Below are 15,203 nucleotides of genomic sequence, written 5' to 3' on the forward strand. Positions count from 1 at the left end.
TATATTAACTAAAGAATGTTTAACTTCTGATTCCTGCTTTGTCATTTCTGCCTGTTTCTCTTAGAGAATTAAAAATAAAAAATGAATGCCATGACTTTGTCCAAAATGGATTATTAAGAGGCAAGTGAGGCAAATGCTAAAAGGTTTTAGCATAATGTTAATTGTATTCATTCATTCATTCATTTGAAAAATACTTATGAGACATTTAAATGTGCTAGGTATTATACAGCATGATTAAAAACAAAACAAAACAAAACACAATAACAAAACAAACACCTGGCCTTCATTCAAGAAGCTTATTGTTTGTTAGGAGATTTCAAAAATTAAAGAAATAGATAAAATGTGGTTACATGCCCTTATTTATTTATTTAATAGATCTTTCTTTTGAGTCCCTACCACGTCTTAGCCCATGTGCTCAGACGTGGAGGAAAAGCAAACAAAACAAACAACTTGTTGCCCTCTAGGAGTTTACACTCTACCTTGAGGAGCATCTTGAATCATCTTCCCAGGCAACAGACTCTGAGACAGAGGTTTGCACACAAAAGATGTGTTTGAGTTGAGGGTTTAGGAACGGAAGCTAGAAGGAACTGAAGAAAACAGGATTAGGTGGAGGGAGAAGCTGAAATACAGAGCAGCTGCCTCAACCAATATAGTTTATTCCACAGGAAGTTTGGGCATGGAATGACCGTTGACGAAAGGGACCTGATCCTTGTACTTCTTCTCTGGGCTAGTCCTTATGGATGAACTGTCCCCTGGGAAAGTCTGTCACCTTGTCTGTGGCAACTTTCTTCAAATGATGGCAATGCCTAGAAAGGAACTGGTATGTGCCATCACCCAACCAAACTTTCTGCAGTCAAGGAAATGAAAGCCTGGGGGGTGTCTTAGTACTGGGCCACAGAATCCAGTATGGGGACAAAGAGAAAAATTAGAAGGATTAATGACATAAGATGGATATATATTTTTTAAAGATTTTATTTATTTATTTGAGAGAGAGAGAGCAGGAGAAAGGGAGGGTCAGAGGAAGAAGCAGACTCCCTGCTGAGCAGAAAGCCTGATGCGGGTCTCCATCCCAGGACCCCAGGATCTTGACCTGAGCTTAAGGCAATCACTTAACCAGCTGAGCCACCCAGGCACCCATAAGATGGATATTTTAAACAACATGAATGCTAAGGAGAAAACTGAAGCAGAGGGGGAAAAAGAGTTCTGAGTGGGTGATTTGTAATTTTAAGAGGATAGGCAGGCAGTTGCACTCTTAAGTGATGTTTGAGCAAAAACTAAAAGAGGTAAGGGAATGAACCTTGTGGATATTTGGGAAAAGAGCAGTTAAGGCAGGAGAAATGGGGAGTTAAAGGCCTTCAACCGGACATGTGTCTGGAGGTTTGAGGAAGAGCTAAGGGGAGACACATAGGTAGATGAAAGAATATGGGAGAGGGGTGTGGGAGGTGAGATCAGAAATAAAACAGGGACAAGATCAGGTAGGACTTTCTAGGTCATTGGCTCTTTCCCTCAGGGATACAGAAAATTACTGAAGAATTTTCATTAAGAGATTGTCATGATCTGGTTCCTATTTTTAAAAGGATAATCCTGATTTTTTTTTAATTGATCGTTGACTGGAAGACAAGCAAAGGCTCAAGTAGGAAGACCAGTTAGGAAGCGCTTATAATGACAGAGAAAAATTGATAGATGATGGACCACTGTGAGAAGTTGTCGGTTCTGGATATATTTTGCTAGTAGTAAACCATGTGAGGATGCAAGGGAAAAAAAAAAAAAGGAAATGGAGGCTGAGTCCAAGGTTTTTGTCCTGAGTTACTAGAAGGATGCGGCTGCCATTATTTTCATTAACTACAAGAACAACCACAGGAGGAAGAATCCTCAGTAAGGGACAGAGAAGTCAGAGGTCAGTTTGGGACATGTTAAGTCTAAAATGATTATTAGATACCCAAGTAAATATATCAAATTTAGCAGCCCCACATATGGAATTGCTGTCTAAATTCTGTGTATGACACAATGAAATGGGATCTGTCGAATAGGTGTAAGTATAAGGGAGGTGGTCATTCACGTATAGATGATAAATAAGCCCACGGCCTAGGTGAGGTCAACAGAGAAATGCATGCTATCTTGGGCCAATGTGGTAGCAAAGTGAGAAAATAGCAGATTCTGGACCCAGTTGGGGGTAAAAAAGAATTTTCTTGTGCTTGTACCTTCTTTTTATGGGCAGCGGATGGGCAGGCAGGGAAGCTGGGCAGGCAGCTCAAGGAGGGACAAATTGAATCATGAAGTCATAATAGAAGTCACTATCCTAATAGCCAATGGCAACAATTCAATTTTATTTTAAAATGCAAATCTGATCATACTATTCCCCTATCACTTTATGCACATGTCTATCCACACTCCTTATATTTTGTTTGGATTTTTTTTTTTTAATTGGATCTCTATATTCTGTGCCAGGCTGTGGATGCTCCAGGACAGGGACTACAGATCTGTGTCTTCAGTCTGACACCAGTTACATAGTAGGGACTCAGCCAGTTCTTCTTGAAAGAAAGATTTGGAAGTAGCTGACCACAGAGTTCCCTCCATCAGCACAGTTCTCTAGTTCTCAATTTAATGAAGACCCTACTGGGAAGGATTTTTTTTTCTTTTGATTCAGACAATATTGCTTCTGTAATTTCTCCCCAGATTCTTTGTTTACTTCAGTGCACATGGTCTGATTGTTAGCATTTGTTTAAATCTTCAAGTAACTAAATCCTCAGAGCAGGACTGTTTAACTCACTTGATATTAGGGTGTGTGTGGGGGGGGGTTCTTTAACTAATTTTGTGTATCAAGGGCTAAATAAGTGTAACATGAGCTCAAATGGATTATTTCCTGATTATTCATTTAAAAATGTAACCCACAAGGGCGCCTGGGTGGCTCAGTGGGTTAAAGCCTCTGCCTTCGGCTCGGGTCATGATCCCAGGGTCCTGGGATCAAGCCCTACATCAGGCTCTCTGTTCAGCAGGGAACCTGCTTCCCCCCACCCCCACACTTGTGATCTCTGCCTGTCAAATAAATAAATAAAATCTTTAAAAAATTAAAATAAAATAAAAATGTAACCCACATTCTTCTATTAAATTTAAAAATTGTTCACTAATGAATTAGTTTCTTTGTTTTCTTTCTAGGTAACATGGAAGAGGATAATCTATCCAAGTGGAATCTAACTACTCTTCCCCATCAGGGTAATACTTATACATTGTATTTTTTAATCTACATTATAAATACTAGACAGTATAATTTAAAACGGTTACTAGCTTTCTTAAAGATATGCCAATATGAAATTAATTCTGTGGCTTTTTACTAGTCTAATATTGCAACAAAATTACCATATTTCTTCCATTCATGTATCTAAGCAACTGTTTCGCCCATCCATCCTCTCTTTACAATTATGCTGAGGAATACATTATAATTAAAACCAAAGACTAGATCTTGGTTAAATTTCACAGGTATTTTGATCACATAAGTTAATTGTCTGAGGCTGTTTTTGTGTATATATGTTTGGGGAGGCACTCATGTAGTTGTGTCTTCCAGAATATCAACATCTTTATGTGCTAGAATAAATACGTAACTCTGTGGAGACTTTAGTCAAGATTTTAGCCCAAAATAAAAAGTGTAACAGAACAAAAATCATTTTGATTTGAGCCCATGAACTCACCATAAGCTATATACCTCAAATGCAATTTCTGAGGATTTATTGTTTGTATTTGAGAAACTTGGACTCAAGATTTTTTTTCCACTCAGTTTTAGCCCTACACACTCCCCATGGTTTCTAGATCACAATATGTACCCAGTATAAATGAAAGATGATTCAAATAGCCCACTGCTAATTTATACTAACTCTTGTGGGGGGCAGAGAAAGTAATGTTGGCCCCAAATAGCACATTGGTACATCATTGTGTTTTGCTCATAGACTTCTCAGTGTTTTTCAGATTCTGTATGTACAGCTTTGTGTTTACTTTTCCATGACCCGGACATATCCTTGCTTTCAGGAATCAAAGGAATCCAGTCCTGTTTGGAAGTGGCAGAGGCGTGTGTAGGGGATATGGTCTGTAACACACAGTTGGCCCCTTACCTTAAAGCTTGCTCAGCAAATGGAAATCTGTGTGATGTGAAACACTGCCAAGCAGCCATACGGTTCTTCTATCAGAATATGCCTTTTAACATTGCCCAGATGTTGGCTTTTTGTGACTGTGCTCAATCTGATATCCCTTGTCAGCAGTCCAAAGAAGCTCTTCACAGCAAGCCATGTGCAGTGAACATAGTTCCACCCCCTACTTGCCTCGATGTAATTCACAGCTGCCGAAATGATGAATTATGCAGGTGAGTAAAAACACGCATACCTTACTTTCTTATTTCGGCACCTTATTTGTTACAGTCCAGTCCTAACACTTGATCTCATTACATTAGCTAGAGTTCCCACCCTCATCCAACATGATGTAAACAAAGCCAGACGACTCATATTTTTCAATCTGGGGTACATGTGTAGTGTCCTTTTTGAAATTCAAATGCAGAACATGTTTTTGGAATAAGTGAATTCAGTGTGTCAGGATCTGGTAGCCATGAAATAGCATTATTAAAATTATATATCCAAGTGAGACTAATGAATTAGTAAATAGACCTGACTGGGATGTCAGTTTAATTTGGTCTTTGGTATGATGACTCAAGGTCATTAAATGCCATAGAGTTTTGACATGGTGCCTCTTCAAACCTCAAAATGAATCTTTCTTAGGCTAGAGATCCAGGAGGAGAAGGTAGCTTGACTCCAGTTTGGACATCCCCAGCACATATGTATGCCATGATGTCAGAAATGTACCCATTCTCCTCTTCCCAACCTCACACCCTTGATTTTCCAGGGGAGTAATGTCAGTCATTTATTTGTTTGTTTAAATAAATAATTATCAAGCACCTACTACGATTCAGGCATCGGTGCACACAAGGGCAAAATGCTTGCCCTGGTGGGGGGGTACTTGTATTCTAGTAGGGGGAGAAGGATAATAAGTAAGTCAAAAGGTATATTCTAAGGTAATGAGTGTTGTAGAGATTAACAGGCAAAGGGAGAGGACAGAATGAGTGCCACTGTGAATGGGCAGAAAAAGCTGCAGTGTGAACAGTGAGGTCCCAGTAGGGAGCATTTTACCAGATTTGAAGATGTGGGAAAGTGAGCCTCTCTCAGTAAGCATCTGAAAAAAGAGATACCAAACAGATCAGCGAGTGTTGAGGAAAAAATACAGCATGTTCAAAAAGCAATGAAGGTCGAGCCTACATGGGGGAGAGCAGTAGGAGATGCAGTTAGACATTAAACTGGAATGGGGGGGCAGGCAGGCCTGGATCACATAGGGCTTAAGGGGACACTAAGGACTTGGTTTTTGCGCCCAGGGAAAGGGAGGGGTTCTGGAGGATTTTGAGCAGAAGTATGAATGAGCTGGCTCACTTTTTAAAACTTCCACTCCTGCTGCTCGTTGAGACTAGACGGAACCTTTGCAGGTAATTACTCTTGGGAGCCATAAATCTAATTCAACACTGGCTTTTTCTTTCCCTCACTGCAGTCTTCATTAACACATTTCCTTGTATATTCAAGATGAATTTATCTTTTGTGTGGTAAGAAATTCACAGTGAAGTGGGCCTCTTTGGACGAGTAAGAAAATGCAGCAAAGAAAGTCCTGAATAAATCTGATGAATCAAAATGATTTGTAACATTGATGTTACCAGGTCAAGGAGCTTTATTTAAACAACCAACATTAAATTATATAATTTAATATATGGATTCATCTTTCACTTCTCTTCAGAAAAAATTCTTCATATTAGTTTTCCCAGTGTCTTGAATCAGGGACTGTTTAATTTCATTTAAGTAAATGAAACTTCATAAATAGCAAAATCACTTAAAGATCAAAATAAACACTTAATGTGGAAGAGTAGTCTAGTGTGTGATAGCTCAGAGCAAGAAGGGTCACATTTGTCACATTTGCATTTTTTTCCGAATTTCACAGCTAATTTTGTGAATGAAATAACTTCTATGAGTAGATAAGTCACACGACTTAACTATAGCAAAACACATATTTAAAAATGAGTAAATGACTCCTAGGTACAAATCTACTCTCTATCAACTCATAAATGATAAACCATACTGTCAACACTTAGATTTACATGATATTTTCCATAAAACCTTTAACTGCATTAAATTGTTCTTCTGGCTCAAAACTTCTGTAGGAATTTCTTAAATATAAACTTTAATAGACACTGATTATTTTTTTCCATTACATTAAAAAACTGATTCCTTTAAAGTTACTTAAAATATGAAATTATTAAAAATAATATTTCTGGATTTAAGCAGAGTAGCACCATGTGGACAAGTAAGCTCAAGATAAATGTCTATATACTCAGAGGGTTTTCATACTTGTTTGACAGTGATCTGTTCAAGAAAGGGTAAGAAGTAATTTTAGGTGATATATATTAAGTAGGCAGATTAATATCCTTGGTTTCACTGAGAATATTTTCTTTCTGTGAAAGTTTTAAAAATGAAATTATTGTACATTATCCAGACTTTTCATTCAAATCTAGTATAGCACGAATCAAATATGCAGTCAGAAAAGTTATGAATTGATGTCATTCTAATGGATTATCTCAGTCATTAATAAACTCCTAATTCTTGCTTTAAATTAGCTCTTGCTGCCAGAGAAGCTCAAAGTTTTTATAAATTTTCATTAGTCTGCTCAGAAATATTGAGAAAAAGGTACAGTATCTTCCATTCTGTGTGAGAACTGGCTGGAAAGGTCAAGAGACTTATATGAAATCACCTGGTGTGAGACAGTGGCCAAATGCTAGCCACAAAAGTACATTCTGCTTCAAAAATCCTGCTAATAATTCCACCAAGTAGTTTATACTGCAAAGCATCACCCATTGAAATAAAATTAGTAGTGAAGGATGATTCATCCAAGGAATCCTAAACTTAGCCTCTGTCTTTCATCACAAAAGGAAAATAATTCACAAGGTTTCTCTTCTTTGACAGTCTCTGTTAGGATGCTTGTATGTACTAGCTCTGTGTTCAGCTATGTACTGGGGTTTAGAAGGTCTTTTTTTTGTGTCCAGTCTTTCATTAGCTGAGGCAGCACCACATGCTATTGCAAGATAATATTATTCAGAGGAATTGCATTTCTTGATTCTTTCTAGGAGGCGCTATAGAACATTTCAGTCCAAATGCTGGCAGCGAGTGACTAGAAAGTGCCATGAAGATGAGCTCTGCATCAGTACCTTAAGCCAGCAGGACCTCATTTGCTCAGGAAGCGATGACTGCAAAGCAGCTTACATTGGTACCTTTGGGACAGTCCTTCAAGTACAGTGCACCTGTAGGACCATTACACAAAGTGAAGAATCTCTGTGTAAGATTTTCCAACACATGCTTCATAGAAGATCATGTTTCGGTAAGTTATATATATTCAGTAAATCATACTTTTTTTTTTTTTGTCTATACAGCACAAAGTAATAATCCAGCATAGAAAATTTCACAAAGACAAACTTATGTTTGCTATTCCATTTTATCTTTTTAAAAAAATTTTTTTAAAGATTTTATTTATTTGAAAGAGAGAGAGACAGAGGGAAAGCAATCACAAGCCAGTGGGGTGGGGGGACACAGGTTGAGGAGGCGGAGGGAGAAGCAGACTCCCTGCTGAGCAGGAAGCCTGATGTGAGGGTCGAGCCTAGGACCATGGGATCATGACCTGAGCTGAAGACAGACACCCAACCGACTAAGCCGCACTGGTGCACCTGCTATTCCATTTTAAAATGTATTTTCTGATTATGTTTTGTGTATTTGTTATTTTACTCATTTATATGTAAGTGGTATATGTGTTTTAATGTATATGGTTGGCCACTCCTAGGTATCATTTACTGATTTCAATATCAACAGCATGCAGGATTTATCCTATAAGATTACTGACTATGTCAGTTATCTACCATGAATAACAACCCCAAAATGTAGTAGCATAAAATAACCACTTATTGGCTCATAATTCTGGACAATGGGCTTAGCTTAGTTGTGTGGTTCTTCTGATGGTCTTGGTGGGGGCCACTCAAATAGCTACTGTCATCAAGGGACTCAGCTGAGGCTGGATGGTCCAAGATGGTATCCAGCAAGCACTACTGACTGGGATGCATGATCCTCCTCGTGTGTCCTCTTTAGCAGTTGACTCTGGACTCTTACATAGGTGACATCAGCATTCCCAGCAGGTAAGCCCCGATCTGCATGTACTTACCAATTATCTGCATCTGTCACATTTGCTAATGTCTTGTTGGACAGAGAAAGTCCCATAACCAAATCCAGAATTACTATGAGAGGAAACTGTACAAGGATATATATTTTTAAGGTTGGATTCTTTGGGTGATCATTAATCATTTAATACTGCTGTTCCAACTTCTGTAAAACATTGACTCTTGGATTTAGTTTTTCTGCTCTTGGTCTTTAACATGTCTGCTGATCTACTTGTAATGAGAGGATGGAAACATATTCTTTAAAGGTATTATTTACTCAATTTTACGAATTAAAAAACTGAGATTTAGGAATTTTACTAATTTGCCCAGAGCCTCAGAATAAGCAAGTGGTTGACAGGGATATGTGTAGGCGTCTTATAGAAAAAAAAAATCTAGGAATGTGATCACATATTAATTCAAGACATCTCTATCATCCATCTTCAAGTGTTTGCCCTTACAACTATCCGTGTCTTAAAATATCCCCAGGCCCACTGGCTCTTCATTGTAACCATGGAACCTGTAAATACCATTCCCAGGAGAAAATCATAGTTGTTTACTGTTTTATTGCAAACCAGATCTTTATATTTACACATAAATTTGACAGATATAGTTATGAATATATCTATACCATGCCCATTTAACTATATATAGATACACACATTTTAAATGTTTTCTTTTTTCTTAGATACTAAAGAGATACACATTAACTAATGTGATCAAAATTGTGATTTGTTGTGTATTAGATAATAGATACACAACTCACAGTGTATGGTTTTAATTCCAACAGAGGTCTCTGTGGAATTTTTACAATTTCTATAATTAGCACCATTTCAAATCAAATTTCATATTCAGTTGAAATCATGATACAGAGTGGAAAATTGTAACATTACATGTGTTGAGCCATATTCCATAAATAATGGAATATTAGGTGGATAATTCTGTTAGAACTAAAGGTACTTATAAGGAATGGTTCATAGCATTATAGAAGGAAATACCAAATAAAATAATTTAAACCAGCAGAAATAAATACAGTTATATAACCATGGTAATTTATAAGTGGGTTTTTCCATATTAAATGATATCCAGGAAAAAAAAAAAAAAGGAAGATCCTACATGTCAGCGGTAAATCAGTTCCTAAAAATGCCAGTCCCGACAACCTAATTCCAGTTCCGAGTTTGATTTTCTCCCATGTGTTTTTCATCATTATTATACTTTATGTGCATTGTGTTTAGCTGCTGTAACCTGTACACAGCCAAAAACATTTGTAGAAAAATAGCAGAAATGGACATTTAAAAAGCCATAAACATCGAAGTACTATGTAATGTTTTGGACAAATGAAAATTCAAAACTCTTTCACTTTCTTTACTCACTTAGACTAAAATTTGTGAGATTTTCTTTTAAACATCACTTACTAAAAGTAGGAGTTTCAAGTGATATCTTTGAAGAATTAAAGGAATGTTCAAGGCCTTCTGTCATAGTTCTTGAATTAATAGGAAACGTTTCAAAACAAAGCAAGAACTAACCTTCAGCCTGGCTAGTTCTTACAAACCCTTATCCCCTGTTCCAGGTACTTGAGAAGAAGCATAATGACAGTTTTGAAGGAACCATTTCCCTAACATGTTTCCATCCTGACTACTCACATCACTGTGCCTGCTCATGCATCATCAAAATGATTCATCCACGTAGATCCTTTCCAAAGCACTTGGGCTTTGGCTCACTCTTCTTGAAAGGAGCTGAATGGAGTAGGGCTGAGAGGGTAGTTTTGGAAGATTTTCAGTTTGCCACCTTTGTTTGGCTTAGAAGCATTATTCTTCAAATTCATTTGACCCCAGATGGCAGAAGGCAAGGCATGTTACATTAGCTTTTGATGTGCAATGTCTTCTATTCCATTAATCGTTCCATTAACTGTCCATTAATTACAATGCTGACTACTCCCACTAAAATGACTTCATGACTAGCTAATCTGTTGTTGCCTGAAGTTTGAAAAACACTTGCTTGGAGCATAAATTCATCTGGAAATAATCTGCATGGATGTCTCCAAGCCAGTCTTATAATAATTACAAATAATTATAGAGTAGTTAGCATTTATTGAATGCTTATTTTTCAGTTACATTTTCTCATCTAGTCTTAACGTTGCAGTGAGTTAGATACTATTATTTTCTCCATTTCATATATGAGGAAAAGGAATCTAAGGGATAAAATGGCTTGCTCAGGGTTCTACACCCAGGAGCAGGCAGCAGCCTCAGGATCAAACCCAGGCTGGCTGACTTGGAGCCTTCTATGGAGGCTGCTATGTTCTCCTTCCTGCCCGTGAAATGGTAAAGACAAGCTCGAATCTGCGCACGTTCCAAAGCCCTCTCCGTGGGAACCTCTTAGTTCTGCTGGCTTTGAAAACACGCAGAAGAACCCACCTCCATTCCTGCGTGCAGGACTGGATTTAGGCAAATTAGCTTTTTCCTGAATAAATTGTGTATTTGGCCGCTAACTTCCTCTTAACTCCACACTTGTGGATCCATACAGACTTCCTTTTCCCTATATCTTGCAGCACAGAGCAAGTTTATGACAGGTGGAGCTCAGAGAGAGGTGGATAAAATGGAAGAGAGAGGAACTGGTTGAGACAGAGAGGCTTCCAGAAGTGGAAGGAACAGAAAGAGCACTGCTGTGTATCCTTGTTCCCTTGAAGGACTCAGTCTGCAGATGTGAGGGTACCTGGCACTGACAGGAATGTTCTATTCTGCCTTGCTCAACATTGTCTTTTTTTTTTTTTTTTTAAGATTTTATTTATTTATTTGACAGAGATCACAAATAGGCAGAGAGGCAGGCAGAGAGAGAGGAGGAAGCAGGCTCCCTGCTAAGCAGAGAGCCCGATGCCGTTGCCGGGCTCGATCCCAGGACCCTAAGATCATGATCTGAGCCGAAGGCAGAGGCTTAACCCACTGAGCCACCCAGGTGCCCCAACATTGTCTTTTTTAATGTCAACTGTAGTCAAAGAGATTTGGACACATCCCTTTTCTGCCTCTAAAGACTCAGTTTTTTTCTTTTCTTTTTGAAGAATGATTTTTAAAGAATAAAAATAAAGAGAGACTACCTTTCTCTATTAAATCCTATGGGGAATGGAAAGCATATCAATACAGATATAATAGAAGTTTAAACAAAATGTAAAGAAAACAGAAATAAAAAATTATTCCCCTAATCCCATTCTTTAAAAAGAGCCAAGGTTAACAAAGTTGATACACATTATTTTGAAACTTTTTTCTTGTAATACATACATAATTTGAAAACCTTGTATGCATGTAAACAGCTGCCCCCCTCACACTGATGCACACATATACACATATTTTTTAATGGAATAAAACTATACATAATTCTTTATACTTTGCTTTTTGTTTTGTTTTTGTTTTTGTTTATATTTTTTAAATTTCTTTTCAGTGTTCCAGAATTCATTGTACAATTTGCTTTTTAACTTGAAAATATATGGTGGGACATTTGTAATACATACATATTTGATGACTTTATTTTTTTTTAAAGTTGCATAACATCCCATGGTATATGTGCACACACACATGCATACACATGTGTATACCATAATTTTTTAATCTATAACTAATAATGTGGACATTTAGGTTGAAAGTGATTGTTTATTATGATAGGCATTGTTACAATAAATGTCATTGCACATTTTAGTTGGCATTTCAATAGACTATATTTCAAACAGTGAGATTAGTAGACCATTGGATTTTTATATTTTTAAATTTGGTAAAAACTAGGGAAAAAAAAGCTTGTTCCAATTACATTCTTAGAAAAATCTTAATGTTTTAATTGACATTTTTATTATAAGTGATGCTGAACATTTGTTCAGTGGTTTGTTGAAAATGTTCTGTCTTTGACTTACTCATATTCTTTGCCTGAAACATCTGCCTTTTTTAGTAATGGTAAGTGGAATTTTTGTTACCTGTATCAGAAATTTGTATTGATATGTGAGAATTCACTAATCTGCACACCTCTTACAATAATCTTAATTTCATAGTCTCTTAGGGAGAAGCGATGATCTGTTATATTTGGGCTTTTGCTCTTGACCTGCTATGTGTTATCTGGGTTAGGTAAATAGGAAGTTTTAAAATCATTTCTTGAATAGTCAACCATTCTTCAACTGGGTAATCTCCACTTCCTTTAATAGTTACCAAAGAAAAAGTAGAATACAACACCAAAAACAGACTCTTAAACCATAGATGACAAACTGGTGGTTGCCAGAGAGGAGGTGGGTGGGTGAAATAGGCAAAGGGGATTGAGAGTGTACTTATGCTGATGAGCACTGAGTAATGTATAGAATTGTGAATCATTACATTGTATTCCTGAAACTAGCATAACACAATGTTACCTATACCTGAAAAAAGCATAATTTGGGAACGATTTTTTTTTTTTTTAATACATGTAAGGGGACACTGGGTAGTTCAGTGGGTTAAAGCCTCTGCCTTCGGCTCAGGTCACGATTTCAGGGTCCTAGGATTGAGCCCAGCATCGGGCTCTCTGCTCAGCAGGGAGCCTGCTGCGCCTCCCCTCCTACCCGCCCCCCCCCCCCCGCCCCGGCTTCTCTGCCTGCTTGTGATCTCTGTCAAATAAATAAATAAAATCTTTAAAAAAAAGACATGTATAGAAAATAATGTATCTACCATTCAATTTAAGATATAGAACATTACCATTATTTTTTTGTTTTTTTAAGAAAGATTTTATTTATTTATTTGAGAGAGAGGTATGTGAGTGAGTTCCTGGAGGAGCTGAGGGAGAGGGACAAGCAGACTCCTGCTGAGCACAGAGTCCCACGCACGATTCCATCCCAAAAACCTGAGATCATGACCTGAGCCAAAATCAAGAGTCAGATGTTTAAGCCACTGAACCACCCAGGTCCCCCTATTTTTTAAGTTTTTTTTTTAAGTTTTTCTTCATATCCCATCCTTTCTCCCCAAATTCAGAGGTAAACAACTATACAGCAGTACGCATATGCATGATACATAACAGAAATACGCATGCATGATATTGTCTAGGACAGTAATTCTCAATCTTTACTGCATATGAGAATCACCAAGAGATTAAAAATTCTGAGGCCCAGTAAACCAACAAAATTCCACTATGTGAAAGCAAGACATGGGTGTCAGGAGGGCTAGTCTCATGAGCATATGGTTAGCATAGTCACACAGACTATGTGCTCAGAAGGGCCCTGAGCTTGGGCCTTCATGTTCTTGAAGTTTTTAATAATTGCATCACTGAATGTGTGTTTTGTAAATAGATTCCAACGGAGCATAAGTGCAGTGCTTGGAGCCTTAGCTCATATATGCTCCTGCCTCCTGCCACTTCCTGGGGACTACAGGTTCTCAACTGCCTGCCCACCCCTTGGCGTCCTGGGTACCGCTCAACACTCCTTCTCTCCCCACTCTTTACTTGCCACCAGACATTTGTTTTTGTATATTTTTAATGATATTGAGCCTTCCAGTACATGTATGTAGATTTTCCTTGATGACTTTCAATAAGTTTTTATTTTGTCAATAAAAATAACTTCTCAATAATAATTTTCTTATATAACTTTGGCTATAATTATTTCTAGATATTACTAAATATTACAATTGCTGCTGTAAATCAAATCTTCCAAATCAAATCTATTCTATTTTCAAACTATAGTTGAATAATAGAAATTGATTGATTTTCATACATATATTTGTATGCAGCAACTTTTTTTAAATTTAATTTTTCCAGTGTTCCAAAATTCATTGTTTATGCACCACACCCAGTGCTCCATGCAATACATGCCCTCCTTAATACCCACCACCAGGCTCACCCAACCCCCCACACTCCTCCCCTCCAAAACCCTCAGTTTGTTTCTCAGAGTCCACAGTCTCTCATGGTTTGTCTCCCCCTCTGATTTCCCCCAACTCACTTCTCCACTCCATCTCTCAATGTCCTCTGTGTTATTCCTTATGCTCCACAAGTAAGTGAAACCATATGATGATTGACTCTCTTTGCTTGACTTATTTCAGTCAGCATAATCTCTTCTAGTCCCATCCGTGTTGATACAAAAGTTCGGTATTCATCCTTTCTGATGGAGGCATAATCTCCATTGTATATATGGAACCATATCTTCTTATCCATTAGTTTGTTGAAGAACATCTTGGTTCTTTCCACAGTTTGGTGACTGTGGCCATTGCTGCTATGAACATTGGGGTACAGATGGCCCTTCTTTTCACTACATCTGTATCTTTGGGGTAAATACCCAGTAGTGCAATTGCAATAGGGTAGCTCTATTTTTAATTTCTTAAGGAATCTCCACACTATTTTCCAAAGTGGCTGCATCAACTTGTATTCCCACACACAGTGTAAGAGGTCTCCCCTTTCTCCACATCCTTATCAACACTTATTGTTTACTGTCTTGTTGATTTTGGCCATTCTAACTGGTATAAGGTGGTATCTCAATGTGGTTTTGATTTGAATCTCCCTGATGGCTAGTGATGATGAATATTTTTTCATGTGTCTGTTAGCCATTTGTATGTCTTCTTTGGAGAAGAGTCTGTTCATGTCTTCTGCCCATTTTTTTGACATGATTATCTGTTTTGTGTGTGTTGAGTTTGAGGAGTTCTTTATAGATCTTAGGTATCAGCCCTCTGTCTGTAGTGTCATTTGTGAATATCTTCTAACAGTCTGTGGGTTGCCTCTTTGTTTTGTTAACTGCTCCAACACAAACACCAAACACCACACACACCCAAATGTGTGTATGTGTGTGTGTGTACTACATATATACAGTAACAGGCATAGCATATAATGGGGATCACATAACCTCAATAAAAGTTTCCATTCCAAGTAAGGGAAAATGAGGGAATAATAGCACACAGTAATGAAATCCTGCTTAATAGGGATTGTGAAGTTTCTCTTGCAGTGTGGA

The 15,203-nt window shown here is 37.7% G+C and overlaps 1 protein-coding gene across 1 annotated transcript in view; it reads left to right on the plus strand.

Moving 5' to 3' along the window:
• The window catches only part of GFRAL (GDNF family receptor alpha like), a gene marked incomplete at both ends in the record, with an annotated part of 57,194 nt that overhangs the window by 16,831 nt on the left and 25,160 nt on the right, over window positions 1–15,203 (plus strand). The window contains 3 exons of the mRNA XM_080805922.1: window positions 3,157–3,213; window positions 4,021–4,351; window positions 7,199–7,449. Of these exons, the coding sequence (XP_080662048.1) occupies window positions 3,157–3,213; window positions 4,021–4,351; window positions 7,199–7,449 (639 nt within the window). The remainder of the gene's footprint in view (window positions 1–3,156; window positions 3,214–4,020; window positions 4,352–7,198; window positions 7,450–15,203) is intronic.

The sequence above is a fragment of the Martes martes genome (assembly GCF_963455335.1).
Source record: "Martes martes genome assembly, chromosome: 6".
NCBI lineage: Eukaryota > Metazoa > Chordata > Mammalia > Carnivora > Mustelidae > Martes > Martes martes.